Source organism: Lissotriton helveticus, chromosome 6, assembly GCF_964261635.1.
Source record: "Lissotriton helveticus chromosome 6, aLisHel1.1, whole genome shotgun sequence".
Taxonomy (NCBI): domain Eukaryota; kingdom Metazoa; phylum Chordata; class Amphibia; order Caudata; family Salamandridae; genus Lissotriton; species Lissotriton helveticus.
The window spans coordinates 1,266,227,753-1,266,250,495 of NC_136067.1; the positions used below are offsets into that span (position 1 = coordinate 1,266,227,753).

At 46.3% G+C, this 22,743-nt stretch overlaps 1 protein-coding gene across 3 annotated transcripts in view; it reads right to left on the reverse strand.

The window, feature by feature from the left end:
• The window catches only part of PHACTR2 (phosphatase and actin regulator 2), a 662,085-nt gene that overhangs the window by 67,689 nt on the left and 571,653 nt on the right, over positions 1-22,743 (reverse strand). For all 3 annotated transcript variants that reach the window (XM_078648997.1, XM_078648996.1, XM_078648995.1), the window contains one exon: positions 6,852-7,060. In XM_078648997.1, coding sequence (XP_078505123.1) covers positions 6,852-7,060 — 209 coding nt within the window. The remainder of the gene's footprint in view (positions 1-6,851; positions 7,061-22,743) is intronic.

A 22,743-nucleotide genomic window follows, 5' to 3' on the forward strand; every position in this document is an offset into this window, starting at 1 on the left:
GACCAAATGTATTTCTATCAGTCCGGCTACTTGGCACGCTAACTAGGTGATGGACTGCAGCAAAGGCAGCAGTGTTAAATCCAGAGCAAAATCAACAACGCTCAGTGAGAAAGGGAAAGTGCTCCACTGCCAGTCATTATTCAGATTACCTGCACTTTTAGCAATAGTTTCTTGCACATCCCACCTTCCTTCTTCTTGGGTTGGTTGGGTGTGGTAAGGTGAGCAGCAGCAAGGTAAGCAGTTAAAGACTCAGGAGGGACTCTCGTACCATGAACTTCATGTCCAAGGTCAGTAGCAGCAAGGTAAGCCATAAGAGACTCAGAAAGGAATCCAGTATAATGAACCTGATGTCCAAATGAGTCAGGAAGAAACTGCCAGCGCTAAGTTCCACGTTATTGGAGGACCACATTAGGGTCAATACAGGTCTGATTCTTAGAGGAATCTGGAGGGATGCCCCAGCTTAAATGTCCCGGTTCAGGTACCTGACAATCTGAGAATGGGCATCTTGCAGGGCCAAGCATTTCCCCCAGTCTGGTAACCAAGTCAAGCTATATGGCACCACAAGACCCAAAGACCTGGAGCAGCACACAGCTACAGTACGTAGGATATGGAGTGAGGCCACCAAGAAGGTGGGATGGGAAAATAAATGAACAGGCTATACACCTCTCTGGCTAAGCAGGGGTCTAGCAGAACAGACCTCTGAGAAGTTTTAGTGAATGTGAAATGAGAGGAATCTCCTTTTTGGAATAGGTCAGGGATCCAACAGACTGAAATTCTTTGAACAGTTTTCAGAGGAATTTAGCCTGAAGCTTAAAGAAGCATTGTGCAATTTAGGACTTTGACAAACCTTGCAAGTCCATATCAGGGATGAATCACAAATGGCAGATGGTGCTTTACTAAAGCACCGAATGCTGAGTCTATATGATTTATACAACACTGATCAGTAACATCCAAGTAAATCTAAAATGATTGAGGGCCAAGGGACAAGAGAATTGAGGGATGGAAGACTTGGAATAGGAGGAGACATAACAGTACCCGTGAGAATATGCTATTGAAGCAGACTTGAGGTTAGTGCTATCAAAGGTGTCACACCAAACCAATTACACATGGACTAGGCCGAAAATGAAATCTTTGCTTCTGGGGTATCATCAGGTGGGATATTTTCTGCCTATAGTATTGCTCTTTCTAGGACATAAGATTTTCTCGGATGAAATACACAGGTTCTTAAACACTGCAGGTCATGTTACCCCAAACATCAAACCTGCATCACTGGCAATATGGAGGATGACATGATATTTAAATATGATAGGATCCTATATAATCTGGGATTTATGATCACTCATCCAGACATAGCAAGTCGAGAGATCCCGACCCTGGCACACTATAAGTTCAATATGATTTGGTGTAGATTGGCTACAAAAAGAGTGGAAGCTGCCCAATGGCACACAAGAAAATCTAGAGACCGTGAATGAGACGGAGAAATTACTTGGAGAGGAACAGTATAAGATACTAAAGGATACAAATTACCACGAAATTAGAGGAGATGAGTGTTGCTCTCCCTCACAGATGCCTGTGCACTATTTCTCTTCCCCGATGTAATTGGTCACTGATAATGGGATAACATAACCTGTGCTTTTTAAGGCTCATACATATCTGTCGAATGGGAGATTGGCAGAAAGACAGATGCTGTACACAAACCTTGTGCTTTCATTCAAAGCTACCTGTTTGGTGTTGATAATAACAATAAAAAAGTTCCCGCCAATCAGGCTGAGCAAGACTTTACTTCAATAAAGAGGTTACTAAAATGGTCCTCTTTCGATAATGCATCGCCGTTGTCACTGCTTATGTGCAGATGACCACCCCCTTTTGTACCACTTTGTTCGCCATAAATTGGCAGGGTATGCTCAGACGTGAGTCCCTTGCTCACTTTGCCACTGGATTCAAGCAAGCCGGGCTGAAGACGGCTGAAATGCCAGAAACCGGTCCTCGGAAGCTTGTTTCCGGTCCAGGGAAGGCATGGCTTGGCAGTTCGGGCTGGACTGTTCCCATGAGGCACAGGGTCAGACTGATTTGCATATGGCCATGTCTTAACTGGGGTGCCAGAGTGGGCTAAAGAACGGTGATGGATTTAACCCAGATCTGTTGACTGGGTGTGAGTGTTTGGTTCAGATTCTCCGTCCATCACCACCCCCTTTTGTACCACTATGTGCAGATGACCAGTTGCACATTCCAGTGTGGTGCTCTGGTAGACAAACTTGTGCGTTCTTGCCAAAATCCTTAAAAACATACCAATCTAGGATGAAGAGGTAGATATGATTTTAATATTGCAGCCATTATTCTTATAAAAATTCATGCTTGTGAATGGCTATGGGCAACCCTAAGAGCAAATGGTTTGTAAAGTATTTATTCTGCTCAACTGATCTCGATCAGAATTGCAAATAGTGCGCTCACTGTTTGTGAATATTTTAAATATTAAAAAAAGTAAATACATAGGGGTTCCTTCTCTCTCTCGCTTATACACCTATTCTACATGGGGGTCCTAGGAGGCAGGCCACTGTGATGGAGCAAGGATTCGCATATTACGCGACTTGCTTGAATTCATGAACCTCGAGTAATATGTAACAAAGTAATCCAACCTGTTTGTCTTACTAATTTCCCTTTTATTCTGACATTTGGGGTATCCGAGCGATGCTTGCATATGTGTGCATTAACCTTAATAACGTTTGTCACTAAAAATGGCCGCTGCTTGGCGGGTTTTCTTCTGCGCATGCGTTAGTCACACTCACGTGACGTGACATATTTGCAGTTCTGGTGGGAACCTTTGCGCTTGCGAAATTGCATTAATATGGCCGCTTGGTGTCCTCACATGGTGAAGCTTGCACTGATGTTTTCGTGTTGTCGTTTATTTGCACTAAACCTTAATGCACATAGTTTATATAAAGTAAGGGGTATAGAGTAGCTATTCATGGTATACAGTGTAATCATTTATTTCTGTGTTTTAATTTGTTTTCGCTTACTTTTCATGTACCGCGATTTTGAGGGTCTGAGAGACACTCGTGAATCCATATTGAGCTACCTTTCTGCGCATGACAGTCTTCTGCCGGTGGCATTGAATCCCTGCCAACCAAAGGTCCTAGCCAAGATGTGCCTGGGAAGATGCACCTTCACCCAGCAGAAGAAGCTAAAATGTCCTGCAGTTACATTTGTATAATTTTTTATTGTATTCCGTAGAGTATGTCATGGGAACCCCAACACCAATAGGCGGTCCCAGAATATTTTAATATAGGCTTGTAGAATTGAAATGTGATTGGTGTGTTGACCTATCCTACTTGGGGACCAATCGAAATTGGGGATTCTGACACTTGCAACATTTGGGGGGTGGTACACTGACCCGAAAACAGTATAACTAGCCTAGGTTTAGCTAGAGAATTTGTCAGACTTGTCCGAATAGCTCACCTGTCACTGACCCAACGCACTCAATAGGTGACTTGATACAGAGGGCTGCGGAGCACTCTGTCCGAAAATTCCATAGACTCAAGGGTTTTGTTGAGAAACCTTAAGTGCTGGCGGAGCACTTTGCTGGGGAGTTCGATAACCCAATCGGGGTTCTGACTGATAGCTGCAGAGAGGGTGGAGCGCAGGCGTTTCTTCCAAACTGCGGGTGCTGGTCTTATCCTGGTGGTCCTGTCCTGATCCTAATCTGGGTTTCCTGTCCTGGGGTGTCCATTCTGCACCTGCTGTCCTGCTGATGACGGGGTTTCCTTTGGGGTCCCTCCTGTTCTTAACTGACCTGTGGCCAGGGTTGGTCTTCTCACCATTCTAGGTAAATATAGTGCTGAAACTCTATACTGCACCTTTCTATTTTTCTGTCTTTAGCTTCAATAAAGACATATCTTTGCATATATTGATTTCCCATGCTTTTTCGCAAAACCACTGAATGAAAAGCTCATACGTTATTGTCGTTATTCTAGCATGTTCCATTTTCTACCCATCCTTTGAGTACATTTCCTTTTCAGGTCATGATATACAGATGTTCTTTGTTTTTACCCATCTTTTAGTTGATTCAAGTAATTGCACCAGTTTATTAATACGGTCTATTTTCACCTTACCTGTAGTTCCTCTTCATGGGGAAATATTATACTGTGAAGTTTCTAGTATGCTCTTTATTCTTCCCCGTCCTTTAGTCTGAAATTATTTGCCTAGCTGTTTCTTCATTTTCACCTTACTGTAGATTCATAAATGATCAGCTTGATATATTTCCTTTATGGATATGTACTCTTCATTATCTTGGTTATAGATTGTTTACTTGTTATAAATCTCATGCTTTCCGAATATGAAATCTAGATAAAATCTTTAAAACTTCCCCGGAGTCTGTGGTCTTTATGAAATACAGAAGGATATAAAGTTGGTATTGTGTTTGTTTGCCTTTTCTTCACAGCTAGCTCCCTGATTCATCGTGGTCATTAGGTACCCGTGACGGTGGATTGGTAAGTCGGGTACAATAGAAATATATAGGAAGGAACTGGGTTACTGGTAGTAGAGTGTATGGTCGCCCGATTAATAAATAATCGTGTATTGAAATATATGGGCCCGATACGTGTATGGTAAATTTGTTGGTTGGGTGACCTACGCGCTCTATCAACTGTACCCCAAAAATATGAGACACTGTTGCGATCACTGATCGTTTGTGCAGGAGACAAGTGGCCCCTAATACAGGATGGAAAGAGAATTGAACTGTCTTACATCTCAGAAAACACCCATGAAGTGTCCTCGAGGAGCACCCAGGAGACCATCAGGGATCCCATAAACCAATGGCAAAAAAGAAAATGACTAGGCAACTTTCAGGGACTTAGAAAAACTCATGGAGGTGGCACGGCCGCACAAGTTGTCAGGGACTTTAGCTTTGTTATACCAAGAAAATGTCATGCTTATAAGTACTGAACATTTTTACACAAAATATGGTTAATCATTTCTTCCTTTAGGGACTTATCCTTTTAATCCTCCGATGGAGCTCCTTTGAGGAATGATTATGACTTCATATCTGCTGCTTGCCCACCACGTTTACAGGATGGAGATGCGAGTCATAAACATCAGCAATTTCCCCACTGTAAAATGTCCATTCAAACCTAGGGCAGGCACAATAGGAAGGTAGGAGTGGGATTTCTGGGCTGGCACCAATATTCCTCATTTGACCCAGAGAACAGAGCATTCAGTTTTTCAATGCAAACCTGTACCCCATAAACCAGGAAGTCTCAGAAGCCCAGATGGAAAGTAGTCCCTCAATAACAAAGTGTAGAGGTAGAAAATAGTTGTTTGTGCATAAAACAGAAGGAACTCTGTATTGGCCAGAAAGCAGAACCTTTTCGCTAGCAGGCACAGTCTACATACAATCCACTTGATGCAGAACTTTTAAGTGTCGGTTCTATGTTACGAAGGAATTGTTTAAACCACACTTTGGGGGTCATTATGATTGCGGAATTTCTGCATCCTCCGGGCCGGCGGAAGCCACCGCCGGCCCGGAGGATGCGGGAAAACCGCAGCGGAGTCTCCACAGACCCACCGCCAAATTAGGATGGCTGGTGGGTCTGATAATCTGTCCGCAGCTTTTCCGCCGCAGTCGGAAGGCGACCGCGGCGGGAAAGCACTAACATGTCTGGTGGTGTCTATCAGACACCGCCAGGCATATTAGGATGTCTGCAATTCTATGCTTTTCCACGGCGGCTTTTCCGCCGTGAAAAAGCATACGGACCTTCACTTCGGGGGCCCGTTGCGGGCCCCCTGGGTGAAGGGGTGGTGGGGGGTGCACATGGGGGGTACCTATGGTACCCCCCTGCATTTGCGTGCACAATGCAGCAGGCACCGCCGCTTTGTGCACGCAAATGCTGTGCATGCATTTTTTACATTGGGGCGGGTGCAGCTTGAAGCTGCACCCGCCGCAATGTTAGAGATAGAGGATGTGACCGCCACCCTGGCGGTCACATCCTAATCAGATCGGAGGGAACGCCGCAGCCCATGCGGACGTTCCCTCCTCCTCAGGGGTCGCGGACGGACTCAAGTCCGTCCGCGATCCTAATCGACCCCTTTATATTGATTTTTCCCAACATTTTACTTTTCAGAAAGACGTTTTTCTTTCACCTAGTTTTGGTAGCTACAGTGGCACAATGAAAATCTGGAACCCTAATCTACACCAACACATTTCTTTCACCCATTAATGTTGTTTAACCAATCTCTTGCCCGCCCAACCATGTTTCTCTTCCTCACCACCCTCTGTGGCGCCAGTTTAGCAAGCAAAGAGAGGATTGGCTTTTAACTTGTTGAACTGTATCTGCTGTTGTCCCCTCAATAATATATTGTATAGTTTCACTTTTGTAATTGTGAAGTTTACCATTACCCCCACTGACCCACAGAAATTTAGCACGGGCCTAATAGGCGATGACCAGGATAAATACTAACAGGATATGTATGCACTTTCACCACTTGCACATTTGATAAGAGTAATTCAGGATTTGGGCCATATGTTGAGGGTCAATGTTTTTTAAATTGGTAGGGATACAAACCAGTCAAACTGTAAGAGAATGCCAATAAAAGTAATACCTAACAAACAATCTATCATCTCCACCTCTGGAAGAGTTAGAGCAAAACCTCCTTACTGACTTTAATTATACAGCAGTAAAAACAGAGAGAAATGGGTTTGCTCTATTTATTGCACCAGAGCATTTTTTCCACAATTGCAAAGGATTGCCTGGAAAAGCAAGATTGAATCATTTCTCCATTGTAATTATTCAGGGACTTTAACCTTTTGATCTTTAATGTGACTTAATGGACTCCCTATCCCACCAACAATCTCTTACTTTGTGCACTTCCATCATCATCATCGTCGTCGTCATCGTCATCTGTGTACAGGATGGGCCCATCAGAGTCTGAGTCGGTGGTCACATTTTCTCTACTTTCGCTTTCACTGTCTGGTGGTAAGGACGCGTCAGAAGATTCATCCGTGGTCTCTTGGCTCACCAGGCCTTCGGCCTCCATTAAGCTCTCCTCATCGGTGACACTGGAGCAACTGAAGTGGGAACACAGAGGAACAGTAGATTGTGACATCACTGCATGAGGTGCCACCAAAAACGCTTTGCTAACATGTTACAGATGTAAAAAATAGAGTTTTTCTCAAGTTCATGAAGTTTGCCACAATGAACCTAAACCATAATGGACAGCAAAAGCTTTTCAATTATTTATTCTTTCAGCATCAAGAAAACCCAAAGGGATTACAGTGAACTTCATAAACTACAACATCTGTTAAAAAGAAAAACAATTCATTAAAAAGCTATCAAGTACAAGGGTAGGGCATAATCTCAGCATCCAAGCCAAACCAGCCATACTAACCCGGCCAGAGGGACCGCGTGTCCCATCCCCACTTATATTTTGCATTAAGACCCATCACTGGGAAAGGCCACAGTACGTGATCTTTGTCTGATCACATAAAAAAGCCAAAAAATCGTTTAGAAATTTCTGAGGGAATTAAAAATAAAAAATAAATAAAAAAGTAGCCTGACACAAAACCAGCATTGGCAAAGCCAATATTTCTTGCATTGGCTGCCAGCCTTTTGGCTTTGTCAATGCTTGAATTGTTTGTCGTGATGTTTGCAAAACGTTATTGTTGATGAACCACCTCAAACGCAGGGCTGTACGATAATGAGTTTTTTTTGTAATGCTTCAAGAAGCATTTTTGCAATTTTTTATTCACACTAAATATCAGATGGTACAATTGCACAGCTTAATGGTACTCAGTGTATCTATGTTTGATAGGCAGAGTTGGCCTTGCTCAGGTTGAAACTTAGTGAGTACTTCATGCACCGAGCCACCGTGTGCCCTGTCTATAATACGGGTCCAGGCCATTCAATGTACTGAAGTGCTGGATAACAGGTGCTTGTGTAAGGTGCAAATCAGTTTACCACCCACAGAGGTAATGTCTCTCAACCCAGTCCGCATCTTTACAGTACAAGACTTAACAGAACACTTAATTGGTCCGAGATTAAACAAAGAAACACACAAGTTTCTGGATCATATTGGTTAGAACACAAATAGAAGAAATACCATCGAAGCCTTACTTTACATGGAACATGCTATGATTCTCCAGATGTAACACAAGCTTGCACGGGACAGGCTCTATCGCTATTTACCACTGTGAATGCTGGGGAACAATCGCTGAGGACTCACTCCCGAGCCCACTCAAACCTGACTTAGCGGATAGACTCTATGGGGTACACTTACAGGGCCTCTCTGACATTATGTATAGAGTCTGTGGAGTGCTCTTCTTTTCCACCATGTGAGCAGCTTACCACATCCCTAGGTAAGCAATCTCTTACGTTTCATAGCTTAGGGAGAAGAAAATAAACTCGTTATGAGGAACAGGAATCTGAGGACCCTTGCAGTATTTTCCACCCTAATCCCCAAGGAGGAGGCCATTTGGATTTGTATGGGCCTTTGATGCCCCTGGAGCTTCACTCAGGACCTGGGAGCCCACCCCCATCCCTACTAGCGAATAGCGATACACAGCCTAGTGTGCATTGTGGGCACCTCTGTTCCTAACACCAACTCAGTCACTTCCAGTTAGACAAGCAGATACTTCTGTCACTTAAATTAACCATCTAAAACACTCATCCACATATTGGCAAGCAGGTCTTGTCACTGTGTTCCTAGGCAAATCTCACTAGCCTGGGCTAAGGCCGCACAACCACCCATAGGGGCACAAGGGCCTGACAAGCCCTTCTCTCATTCTTCTAATGACAGTGATGGTGCACAAGAAGCAAGTAGAATTCAAACAGCAATCATTCTGAAAACACAGATTTGTGTAAGGAGCACTATTACACATGGCCCCCCACAATCGGAACAAACCCAACAACTTTCTGCAACATGAAAACAAAATGCTGGGGCAGCAAAATAAAACGACCATTCATCCGAATGTGGCTTTTTGTTCCGTTAGTCACACTGCCAAACAATGCATGGTGTGATCGGTTAGATAATGTAAACAGACACCCTTTTACATTTACAACCTCTTCATGTTCTAACTTGCAATAGTTACTACCTGCAAACAACAATTTGTGAACTTTCCTCTCACCTCACTCCAGTGTGCACACACCCTGCTCTACATTATATTTCTAAATTTGTGTTTGCTGCTCCTGACTCTTATGCCTGAGCGATTCCATTTCTGAAGTTGCTTCATTACAAAGCCTTTCACGGGATAGCGACTTAGGCTTCCCTTTTTTAATTTACTGTGCTACGATAAGATCGTTGGCTTACCTGCTTGTACCAGACGCCAAGGGCTGATCTCTTTCCCTCCTTCCCGCCCTGGTCCGACGCGGTGACTAGCACCGTTGCGCGGAGGGCGAGGAAGGTCGAGACTGCCACTTCCGGTGCGCGGGGGACCGGTTAGCGGTCTAGTGCTCCTGAGGCACTCACGCTGTGGGGCATAAAAGGCACTGAAGGAGCCGGGTCGCGTGGTGGTGAGTAGGCAGTGGCAGTGTCTACAGCCACTGTGCTCGGCGCTGAGGCAGTTTTAAATTTGTTTTAATCTTGCTGCTGGAATTGCAATTTGCACAAAGCCTTTCACTGGATAGCGACTTAGGCTTCCCTTTTTTAATTTACTGTGCTACGATAAGATCGTTGGCTTACCTGCTTGTACCCGACGCCAAGGGCTGATCTCTTTCCCTCCTTCCCGCCCTGGTCCGACGCGGTGACTAGCACCGTTGCGCGGAGGGCGAGGAAGGTCGAGACTGCCACTTCCGGTGCGCGGGGGGACCGGTTAGCGGTCTAGTGCTCCTGAGGCACTCACGCTATGGGGCATAAAAGGCGGATGCAATCTCGGCAGCGCAGCGGGCGCGCCGAAGCGCGCCGAAGTCGCGCTTAAGTCAAGCCCGTCTGCGCCTGTCCGCGACCGCACACGGCCCGGGGCCGGACCGTCTGCCCCACGGGGGGGGGGGGCTCTTACAGTGGAGCAGACGGGAGCTGATAGCTCTCCGCAGACCCACCTCCGGCCCATGCCTACACAGCATGAGAGTGGAGGAGAATACGGGTTGTGAGCACTGTCACTTCTCCTACAACCAGGACACGGATGTGGGCTGCGGGGACCATAACCTGGCCTGCGGCCTGCTTAATGTCCGCTCCCTACGGAAACACAAATTGGATCTCTACGATCTACTCACTGAGAAGCAGTGGGATCTTGTGTTTCTCACAGAGACCTGGCTAGATGAATGCTCCACCCCGACGCTCTAGAGGCGGTACCAGAAGGCTACACAATGCTTAGGCAAGATAGACCTTCGGGAAGAGGGGGGGGCATTGCTATGGTGGCCAAGCAACATCTATGGTGTCACTTAGATTACTCCCCATCCTGGACAGTGAGGCGGGTAGCTTTACCATTAAGGTAAATGATAGCTACACGATGAAGGGTCCTTTTGATCTACAGACCCCCCGGCCCTATGGCCAGGTTTGGGGAGAGCCTCGTAGAAGGCATTATTGAGGCTGCGTTGCGCAGGGACAAGTTCCTGGTCCAGGGGGATCTCAACATGCACCTGGACGACCCCATGGACAAAGCCGCCAGGGACTTCCGCCAGGCGCTCGGGGCCCTTCAGCTGAATCAGATAGTAAGTGGCCCTACTCACCAGCTGGGCCACCTGATAGACCCTATATTTGTCAACTGGGGGGAAGTAGATGCTTTGACTCCCATTCCTATCCCCTGGTCGGATCATCATCTGGTGCCTTTCTCCATACGCATCCCAGGGGTCAGATTACCAGAGCCTGCACCACTGTACCACCCTAGGTGGAGATGGGCCACCTTCTCCCAGGCTAAGTTTCGTGCGGCACTTATTAGAGGGGGGAGCCCTGGGGGGGGGGGACGATGCGGATACTGCAAATACCAACCTCTGCAATCGCATCACCGAGGCACTTGACTGCACGGCCCCAATCTCCCTTGTAAAATCGGGTGGCCGCACCCAAAAAGCAGCCCCGTGGTATAGTGATGAGCTTCGAGTCGCTAAAGCAGCACTGAAGCGAGCCGAAAGGCAATGGCGAGGAGCTTTTGCCACGGATGCTAAGGAGACTTACCTAATTGAGAGACAAGCCTATCATGGGCTAATTAGGAGGTCCAAAGCAGCATACTATGCCACTAGAATTAAGGAAGCTGGGAATTCCACCAAGGAATTGTTTTTGCTCTATAAAACCCTTTCGGGCGGGACGCCTTCCACTGCCCCAGACGATTGCTCTGTGGAATCATGTAATAGGATCGCGGACTTCTTTGCCGAGAAAGTAGTGAAAATCTACTCGGCCATCCCGAGCCATCCCACCGCAGGGTCAGAGTTTGTGGAAACCCCGAGGGAACGGGGGGATAGACACATTCTGACCAACTTTGTCACCCCGTGCCCGGAGACTCTTGTGAAGACCTGTAGGTCAGTTAAGTCAGGCTCCCCTCGGGATCCCACCACGCCGAAACGTCTAGCAGACAGCTTACCAGTGCTGGAGCCATATATTAGACATCTGTTGGACGTATCATTCAGGACTAGGACCATGCCCAGGGATTGGAAACAGGCGGTGGTGCTACCTCTTCAAAAGAAGCCTAACATCGGCTTCGAAAAACTAGAGAACCTCCGACCAATCTCCCTCTTGCCGTATCTGGCTAAAGTGGCGGAAAAAACGGTGAACACTCAACTAATGGATTTTGTGGAAAAGGCTGCCCTCCTGCACGAGACCCAGTTTGGTTTCCGTCCCCGCCACTCAACTGAATCAGCGCTCCTAATGGCTGTGGAGACCTTACGCCAGGGGGTGGATGAGGGCCAGACCATGGCCCCCATCCTACTGGACCTAAGTGCAGCTTTCGACACTGTAGCTCATACCACCTTGCTACAGTGTGTGAATGATGGTGGGATATCAGGAGCTGCACTTCAATGGTTCCAGTCCTTCCTGACAGGGAGAGGCTTTCAGGTTCGCCAGGGAGACTGCTATTCTAGGGAGATCGGTTTGGGCCAGGGCGTGCCCCAGGGCTCGTCCCTGAGCCCAACCCTATTTAATCTCTATGTCTCCCCGGTGGCGCCGATTGCTGAGAGCCATGGTCTGCACGTAGTGTCCTATGCCGATGACACGCAGCTGGTCATCTCCCTCTCGCGCGCGCCCGGTCTTTCCGTGGACAGATTCAGGACCTGCATGCAGAAACTGGCTACCTGGATGTCCACCAACTGTCTTAAGTTAAATGGCAGCAAGACCGAGGTGCTCGTGGTGGGGGGGAGCCCATCTGTCTGGTCATCGGCATGGTGTCCCTCTTGTTTAGGGGAGGTCCCAATACCCTGTCAGGAAGCCAGGAACCTTGGAGTGTGGCTTGACGTAGACCTGTCATTTGGATCTCAGATAGGCCGGGTGGTGGGGGTCTGCTTCAGCGTCCTAAAAAGTCTGCGGAAGGTATTAGATCTTCTTCCTACGTCAGCCCGTAGGACGCTGGTGCACGCCCTCGTCACATCGCGCCTGGACTACGGCAACTTGCTGTATCTGGGAGCCACTAGTAAGGTGATTAACCGCCTCCAGGTGCTGCAGAATGCAGCGGCTCGCCTAATTCTGAAATTTCCCAAGAGATCAGCATCTAAGGCAGCCCTTGAGGCCCTTCATTGGCTCCCTGTAAGGAGCAGGGTCGAGTTTAAGGCCCTTTGCACATGCCACCGCATTCTAGGTGGTAAGGCTCCAGCTCCGCTTCAGAGTTTGATCACCCGGTACGCGCCTGTGCGCGCTCTGCGATCCTCCTGTGGAGGGCTACTAAGGGTCCCCAGAATAAGAAAGGCACGCATGGGAGGGAGATCTTTTAGAAACCGGGGCGCGAAAAGCTGGAATGCCTTGCCATTAGACCTGCGCCTGGAGCCATCTGAACTCGGCTTTAGGAAGAAGCTAAAAACCCACCTTTTTACACAGTAAGCCGAGCAGATACGGCAGCACGCCACTCACCACAGCGCGGGGACACGCCATTCGTGCGTAACAAGGCGCTTTATACATTTCCCTTAATAATAATAATAATAATTACAAAGCCGCGCCTATCTCCACCTCTTTTCCATATCTTTGCTTGGCCCTCACTCCTCCGCGTACACATCTTTCAATATTTGTTCTTTTCTTTCCTCGTGCTACCTTTCAAACTATTTCCTCCTCTTGTGCCTTGTGCCTATACTTGCCTTATCCTTGCAATACTACCTTTCTGGGAATTCATCCTCTGGTCCTGTCAGACAGTTCTTCCACGTTTTCCCTGCCACAGAAGGCAAGATAAAGCAATGAGGTAAGTTATAATGTGATACTCTATATTAAGAGTACATATTACATAAGAAAGATTTTATCCTGAGCAATTGGCCAATTCATAACATGTTCACAAATGTACTGTCGTAGAAATCTTCTTCACTTTATTTTGAAACGACTCAGCGCAAAATTTGACCCTGCCACTTTTTGTTTGTGTTGAGTAGATATTACGTGCCTGCTTTCTGTGTCATTTTGATTTGGTGAATTTTTGTCCAGCCATTTTTGTGTTGGTAAGTAAAAACTGAGTATCCAGTGTGCATGCGCCAGTGCTGAGCATGTCTATAAATATCTATTGATAATTCTTCATGAAGAAAAGAAACTGGTAATTGTGCATGAGTGTTCTTACAACCAACCCAAATGTTCCAAACATTATAGGCTACAAAAATCACAATCAACACCATGTAGAAACTAGGTTTGGAAACGCTCTTGCCCAGGTGGGCTCATCAATCAGACCCCCCCCACAGAAACCTACAAGGGCCACAACTTAAATTTGGTGCAAAAATAAGATTTACTCCAATGTTGACAAATATCCAAAAACTTCAAGAAACTCGCCCTGGTTGAAGCCCCTGACCTCGTGGGCCCATCTGTCAACAACGATCATAAAACAAGCATTTGCAATGCAATAGGTCTCGCATTAGGAAAGTTTGAGCTATTGGTATTGTAAATGACACATGTTTTATTTATGTGTTTGTTTTGAAAATAGCGAAATTAATAGCTTTGTCATTTACAATGCCAATACTTTTAACTTTTGCAAATGTGACACCTATAGCATTTGTAATGTAAGATGTTTTGTATTTACGTGACTTAGATGTATTGATATTACAAACAACAATGGCTTTAAAAATTTTAAAATAATTAATACTTAAATAAAAGGTATTGTCATTTATAATGGCAATAGCTTAAACTTTTGGAAATAACTTTTGTGAAGATTATGTTCAGTGCATTTTATTGTGACGAAAATCCAAGGACAGAAGTGAAATATTAACATCTTTTTGTGACATTTGTAATAAAGCTTGAAACATTGAGAGAACATATTTGAACCAGTGGTTGTTGATTGGTTGCACAGATTGATGCTGTGGTGGCGCTGAGTGATGTTGTGGTGGCGACGAGTGATGCTGTGGCGTTCAGTGATGCTGTGATAGTGCATAGTGATGCTGTAGTGCCCCTGAGTGATGCTGTGGTGGTGCGATAGATAGATAGAGTGAGGGCGATAGATAGATAGATAGAGTGAGGGCGATAGATAGAGTGAGGGCAATAGAAAAATAGAGTGAGTGCGATAGATAGATAGAGTAATGGCGATAGATAGAGTGAATGTGATAGATAGACAGATAGAGTGAGGGCGATAGATAGACAGATCGATAGAGTGAGTGGGATAGATATAGTGAGGGCGATAGATAGAAGTGTGTGGTTGCGTGTGTGTGATTGTGTGTGTGTGGTTGTGTGTGTGTGTGGTTGTGTGTGTGTGTGTGGTTGTGTGTGTGTGTGGTTGTGTGTGTGTGGTTGTGTGTGTGTAGTTGTGTGTGTGTAGTTGTGTGTGTGTGTAGTTGTGTGTGTGTAGTTGTGTGTGTGTAGTTGTGTGTGTGTAGTTGTGTGTGTAGTTGTGTGTGTGGTTGGGTGTGTGGTTGGATGTGCGGTTGGATGTGGTTGTGTGTGGTTGTGGCTGTGTGTGTCTGTGGTTGTGGCTGTGTGTGGCTGTGGTTGTGGCTGTGTGTGTGGCTGTGTGTGGTGGTGTGTGGTTGTGTGTGTGGCTGTGCACCCCAGACTAAAATGGATTGAACCTATTTGCCAACAAATGGGCACACAGAATTACCGGGTTGCCTTGCGCATTCTTTAAATCGGACACTAGACCAGTCTTTGCTTGTGCAGTCACCAAGTTCCTTGGCCATATGTGGAGCATTAGGAAAAATGCACAAGAAGATAGCTCATGAAGTAGGCTGACTCCTCCCACTTATACTGTTGCCTGTGCCCTAAGTAGCCTTTGCCATAACTCGCTTTTAACCCAAAAGTAATGGAACTGGGCCATAAAAAGAGCCTTGGAGAAATTGCGCTGTACAGATAAAATTTAAGAATCCCTCCCTATATAACAGAAATGCTGGCTCTGATAAAACAGTTAATAAGCAGGAGGCTTCACTGTGTATAATTTAGCATTGTGACATTCGGCCGTTTTTATTCCTTTGCAGACATGCTCTCTGTTAAATTGTAAAGGACTAACTTTTTAAGAATTCTAGTATGAATTTTTATTCTTTTTTAGTACAACTACAAAGTCAAACCTATTAACTTTATTATTTACTCAGGTAACTGCACTATTATGACGGTTTTTCCTTGAGCTCGCTTTTAAAGATTTTTTATATGTGAAAACGTTGAAGGCATGAATGCCGAAATAAAGTTTATATTACAAATAAGGGGATAATTGAGTGTTAATTTTTTTATGTTTCTAGTTAGACTGCTGGTGTGGTGGAAACAGAACTTTGAAAATGTTGGGTGGCCCGATTTCCCCAAAAATAAAAAATAAAAATAAGGACCCGATGCCAAGATCTGAAAAGTCAGGTCTTAATTGTACTCTTCACGGTATCTGAAAATCTGCTGATCATAAAGGAAATTAACCTTTGTGTGCTCTCCGAACAGCAATGCAAGCCACACCCAATACGGCAACAGTAAACAGAATGCTGCAAAACCCGTCACAGTGCAACCAAAAAACATGCACAATTTTGTCCAGAAAAGATCCTAAACTAGCTGAAATGCAACGTGGAGACAGAGTTCATTAATCAGTTTGGAAGTTCCATACACAATATGCAGCTCCAAAGAACTTATTTCATTGGAGTTCGCGAAGCACCACAAACTGACCACAAGATGTGCAGGCTACTTTACATAACACTTTATAATAATAATTTCTACACGTCCATTAGCCGCTCTCCCCGTTGCATTTAAAGTGACTTGACGGGTGAAGCAAAACGGACATCAGAACCAAACCCAGAGGGCTCCTGTCAGTCCCCTCTGCCCTCAAGAGGGGGTTGTTTTGTTAGTACATGTGACTACCGGCCTCTGCCCTCAGTGGGCTGGAGAGTCTGTAGTTTCTGTCTATTTATTGGACCCGAGTGACCTCCTGCCCGTTTCTTGGACCTGTGTGACCTCCTGCCCGTTTCTTGGACCTGTGTGACCTCCTGCCTCTGCCCTCAGAGGGCCTTGAAGACGTGTGTTTGCCAGTCTGTCTCCAGCGGGGGTACGAGCACAGAAGCAAACGTGGAAAGAAAACAGATGGCGGGGGTCTGAGATAGAGACTCCGAAGCACAAAAGGGTCCAGACGGCCCCCTAGGGGCGGCGAGGATGCATCCCTGACATTTAAACTGCGCTGTTAAAAGGACCGACAGCAGCTAAGCTCCACCCAGCCCTCGAACTACCCCAAGTCGGCCGAGATTCTATAGAAAGGGGAGTGAAAGGGAAATCAGACAACAATAAACTCGATCTCAAGTTCCCACCAACAAAAAAAAAACACCGTGCACGCGCCCTGGGCGTACTGACGTCAGCGCCGTAGTAGATCAGAAGAAGAAACAAGCGTGAAGGAAGCCCCGCGTATGGTGATGCACCGAAGAAAACACCAGAGGAGTGCGGAGCCTGTAGAGCACAGCGAGGCGACGTGACAAAAGAGCACGGTGAGTGGAGGGGGGATATGTGTGTGTGTCTGTGTGCGTGTGTGTGTGTGCGCGAGAGCCCGTGAGTGGAGGGGGAGGGGGGGTGTACGCGAGTGTCTGTGTGTGTTCGAGTGTGCCTGTGCGTGTGTCTGTCTGTGTGCGCGGGGGTCTGTTTAAGGGGGGGTGCGTGTGTGTATGCAGTGTGTGTGTGCCTGTGTATGCGTGTGGCTGTGTATGTGCGCATGCGTGAGTGTGGCTGTGTGAGTGTGTTTGCGCATGGGAATATGAGGCACGAGAGGGGCACGGCGCCGTGCGCGCCCACAAGGTGAAATCTGCGCTCGTGCCCCTCTCGTGTCTACATTCCCAAATACGGGCAGCAATAGGTCTCGAGCAGACTGTCTGCTCGACCTAAACATACAGGTCACAATGTAATTGGATGAAGCAATGAACATCTTTCAATTTGTGCTAATGTCAAACCAAAACTTCGATTAAACATATCACAATAGAATGAGGAAGCTGTTTTACACACATATCAATCAAAATGATGCTCACAAGCACTACCTGTGCTTAAAGAGACAATGCCACATAAAACCGTGGAGGGAGGCGCGTTCTCGGCGGACAAAACCGGCTATAAGATCCAATGCTAAATCCAATTCAATTGAATTGGATTTAGCATTGGAGATATATATACATATATATATAGTTTGAATTAGGAGCAGTAATTATATTATATTAAAAAAAATAAACTCAATGAATATCCCTGAAAAATTAAGGTAAAGGAAAGTTAAGGCATGAATGCCTGCTAGAGCACAAACCCTGAAAAAGCACCACGTTCATAAGTGATGGTTCTATCTTTAACGTGGACACCAGTTCCTACTCCTGTAATAACATAGTTGGCTTCCTCCTCGTCCATATACTCTTATCGCAGATAAGCATGATGTTACACACCCAATACGGATCACAGAATTTCACCTTATGAGGCATGGCATCTACGATGTTTACACATGAATAGTAGACGTGGTGTAGGGAGATCTACACAGGAGGACCAAGTGCGCGATGCAGTTCTGTTGATTTACACCAACCTCGCTTCTTCAGTACAGGGCCGAAACGGACACCAAAGACGGCATGACTGTGTCAGATCCAGGTTCAACATCACTGAGTCGCCACAGCAATCACGCTAGCCTAGAGAAATGAAAACTCACCCCTTCCCGTTTGTATCCGTGATTGAGGGCAAGAACACTGCTAGGATCTGTAGTCATTCTTTGGTTTTGCCTGAGCTGAAAAACGTGTTCTATTACATAAGGAGCTGTTACACTATGAAGTCAGGAGAGTGATTTGAGGGAGGTTCAAAATACTCCCAAGCAACCCCACCACAGAAAAATACTCACGCCTACTATCACTTTCAACTTGTCTGTATTTCCCAAGACCGTCAGAAACCTGAGAAAGGATTTGACTGGTGCAGTGGTGCAGTATGAGCCTGACCTCCTTGCTGCACGCGGTCATCGTGTGCTCACAGTTGTCACTGCTCGGGGCTCTACCCTGAATCATTACACATTTGATTTACTTTTCTGCATGCTGACTGAAAGTCAAGTTACCTACAGCAGGACGTCTTCAGAAATCTTTGAGTCGAACCACATTTTTTCAAATAATCACTGATGTTGCTTGCTTCATGATAGCAGCCATACCTTTCGTTTGAAGATTCCCCCCAGTTAACATGGCTGAAAAATAACTGTTTTACCAGTTCATTTTCAGTCAGTATGTGCATTTTATACTAATACCAATTACCTCTTTACTAAGTGTGTGCCATCTCCACAGACAGGTTTAACTGGGCTCATACCCTTTAAAGAGCTTCCTACTCGGTAAAAAGACGATTTTATGCATGGGTGTCTTCGCTTTCAAGTCTAAATATTTTGTTTAAAAAATATTACGTTAAATCTAGCAGGACAAATTGAATAATGCATTTATGTGCAATTTTCTTTGCATGATTTAAAAAAATAGACCCAAATGACAATGTTTTTAGGTTTCGTAACCTGGCGAGGGGCGAAGCCCCTCCCAGATCGAAATCTGTTGTTTTTAATAGTGAGGTTAGGACAGCCTCTGTTTCCAATTGGCTAGCTCCATAAATGGAGGCTAGCCATTGGGAGGCAGAGGCTGTCAATCGCGTTTTCTCTCGAAAACGCGATTCGGGGGCGTTTCTGGTGCTTTTTTTAAGCCCCGCCCCTTTGTCCCGGGCCGCGCTGCGATTGGCTGCCGGCCCGGGACACCCCCGTGACGTCATTCCCGGGCCGTGCTGTGATTGGCTGGCCGGCCCGGGTCATCACGCCTCCCTGCAAACTTTCAGTCTGCATTAGGCTTCCAAACAGTCCTTCCCTAGTGCGACAATTACGCTCTTCATGCTATTTCGCTCTTTTTTCGATCTCCGCTGCATTTTCTTTCCCTTTCTATCTCCCTCGGCCTCCTCCTTCCGTCTCTTCTCTCTCCCCTCACGTTCGACCCGTCTTCATTGCCGTGGCCCCGTGTCCGCACCTCGCCCGCTGCGGCAGCTTCACACCAATCCCATGTGCAAAAATAGCTCAGGACAGGGACAGTTTAATGGGCCAGAATTTCAGAGCTCAAATGAGGGTGAAAGTGCAGCGCGGAGAGAGACCCTCTGTTGTTTTGTGTCGGGCTGCCAGTCCAGCGCCTCCGCCATGGTCTGCCTGCGCCTGCTTTGAACTTTAGCGGCTCTGATCGCCTCTGCGCTGGGAGACCTGAAGTCCAGGAGCTGCTCGGAGGTCCGCAGAGCCTACATTTCCAAGGGCTTTAACCAGAACGATGTTCCGTCAAACGGACAGTTTAATGGGCCAGAATTTCAGAGCTCAAATGAGGGTGAAAGTGCAGCGCGGAGAGAGAGAAAAAAGTTGAAAACCCCCGAGGGCACCGAAAAAAAGCCCTTCTCTTGTTTCCAGGAGGGGAGGGGACCGTGGTCTAGTTTCCTCTGCGCAGTTCCCAGGTAAGGAAGGCTGAACCGACTGGGAAATCCGAACCCCAAAAGGAGCGCTGTGCCCAGGTCTGTCCTGCACACAGCGCGCTGCTCTCCCGACGGCGCAAGGGCCCATACAACGGGCCCTCCAGCTGTGGGGTGGGGGGGAAGCCTAGATGACCTGCTTCCTGCGGTGGGCCCGGGTCATTGCACCCTGCACACGCATTGTTACACGGGGAACAGACCTTGCCGGCTCAGAACACACTGCAGCCCGCCATACAACATTATTTCCTTCAACACCTTTCTCACTAATTTGTTTAATTTTAATTTATTTTCCCGTTTCTCATCTTCATTTAAAACTTAATTTTTTGTCGGTTTTCTTCCGTGGGCCTGGATAACCAGGCGGCCGCACACTCTATTTTTTTCACCCCCGTCCTAGTTTGAAATTTGAGTCGACTTGTTCATCAGACACGAGAGGCCTTGGAGGTAAAACTGAACTCGCATAATTTAGAGTGCGGCGTCAGACTGCTCAAATTCGATGTAACGACTTTTAAGTAAACGTATTTTTGTTTTAGATTCAGTGCCCCTACCCCCCACGATCCCCACGATCCATTTTCCAAGCCCAGACCCCCTATAAGGTACTTTGTGACGTGGGGTTTGACCCCTAGGTTAATTGCAAATGCAATTACAGGCATTTGAAAAGAATGATTACAGGAAATCTTAATCTCTTTTGTTTCGAGATGGTCATGCAAATGAAGAAGGCTAATCCTCTGGAAGGGAATGATCGCGTTTTTTTTTTCTTCTGCTTTCTAGGTGTTTACAAAATCCACCCCTCAGTCCCATTCCTTCTCCCTCCCCTCCACCTCCCCTCGAGTATTATTCGGTCAGCATTCCATTCTCGAAGATTTACTGCAGGAATTGGAGCTCTTTACAAAAGTACATGTTACTTTACACAAGGACACCTTCGCTTTAAAAATAAAACCAAACACTATTTAGGCTCGGGGATTAAGTGAGCTGTGCAAAATCACAATGCCAATAGATCAAACTTTTCAAAAGGCGAAACCATAGCATCGGGCCTTGGGTGGACATGGCATTTTAGGCATTTAAAACTGCAATTAGAGGTTTTTTTCATGTCGAGAAGGGGGGGAAGAAATCCTCACGCGCCGATGTGACATGTTATCTTTTATGCAGGAGTTGGGGAAAGCTGTTCTTTTCTGCTTATTTTAACTCGATTTTTTAATGCCATCACCAGAGACCGCGAATAATGTTTTTTTGTCTCGTACTTCTCCCGCTCAAACTGCAAATGCAAGTATGATCGACGGCTCCCTAATGAATATGCCATCCCTGCGTCAAGGGGTGCAATTAAATGAAATTCGCCTGCATTGGAGTTCACAAATCGGAGTGTAGCGGCCCTTTCTTTTGTCCCCGCTTCAAGCGCCGACATTAAGGAACGCTTAGCGATTTTAGACTAGGTTTCTTTTTTTTGTTTATTCCCCGTTTAGCAAAGGTGACAGAATGTCAGGGCCAAACGGTTTCCGCAGTCCTGTTTTTTTTCCCACTCCCATCACTACCCTCGCTCTCCAGGCGTGTCCCTGGAGGGCCCTTCCATTGTACAGTTATATTAATTCTGCTAACTTTCAGCCTTCATTGCTGACAACAGGCCTTTTAGGCTTTCGCTGCCTATTACATTAAATTTCCCATCAAACCGTGTCAGCCTCCGAGGTCAGAGATTCGACCAGAAGCTTTCGATTTTTTTGTTTGCCATCTGACTTCATGGGCAGGTGTTTTCTAAATTGCTTTCTATAGTGGCGGTAACCCGTCCAATATTAGTTAAAAGGAAACTAAATCAGCTATATGATCATTTATCAAGACAGGAGCAGAAGGAGGGCCTCGAGCAGGCTGCTCCGTACACAACCACAGTTTTAGAGAGCTGAGATCAGAAAATAAGGTAACAAATGCTGTGCAGTTTGACACAGTATTACCTAAACAGTTACCTGCGTTTTTAGTCCTCTGTGTTGCTTCCTGTGGTCTTGACAATTTTCTACTGTGTGTGTGTGTGACTGCTCCTGGGTGTGTGTGTGTGTGTGTGTGACTGCTCCTGGGTGTGTGTGTGTGTGTGTGTGTGTGTGACTGCTCCTGGGTGTGTGTGTGTGTGTGTGTGATTTCTCCTGGGTGTGTGTGTATGTGACTGCTCCAGAGTGTGTGTGTGTGTGTGTATGTGACTGCTCCAGAGTGTGTGTGTGTGTGTGTGTGTGTGTATATATGTGACTGCTCCAGTGTGTGTGTGTGTGTGTGTGTGTGACTGCTCCAGTGTGTGTGTGTGTGTGTGTGTGTGACTGCTCCAGTGTGTGTGTGTGACTGCTCCAGTGTGTGTGTGTGTGTGTGACTGCCCCAGTGTGTGTGTGTGTGTGTGACTGCTCCAGTGTGTGTGTGTGTGTGTGTGTGTGACTGCTCCAGTGTGTGTGTGTGTGTGTGTGGGGGGGGGGCTCTGGGTGTGGCTGGCTCTGGGTGTGTGGGTCTGGGTGTGTGTGTGGTAGTAATTGCTGTCTGCTGAGCTCGTCCGTAGGGTACAATAGTTCTCACATTTGCGAGATATTAAGCTATTGGCAATGTAAATGACTGCCATTTATTTATCTGTTTTCAAAACCAACACATAAATATAAATTTTGTCATTTACAATGCCAATAGCTCTAACTTCTCCAAAGGCGAAACCGTTGCATTGTAAATGCTTGTTTTAAAAGGTCAATAAAATGCTTAACAATTGTTTTTTCTGAGAACGGAACAGCAAAAGATATGTAGTGCTAAATGCACTATGGTCTTTGTTTTAGTAGGACAGAA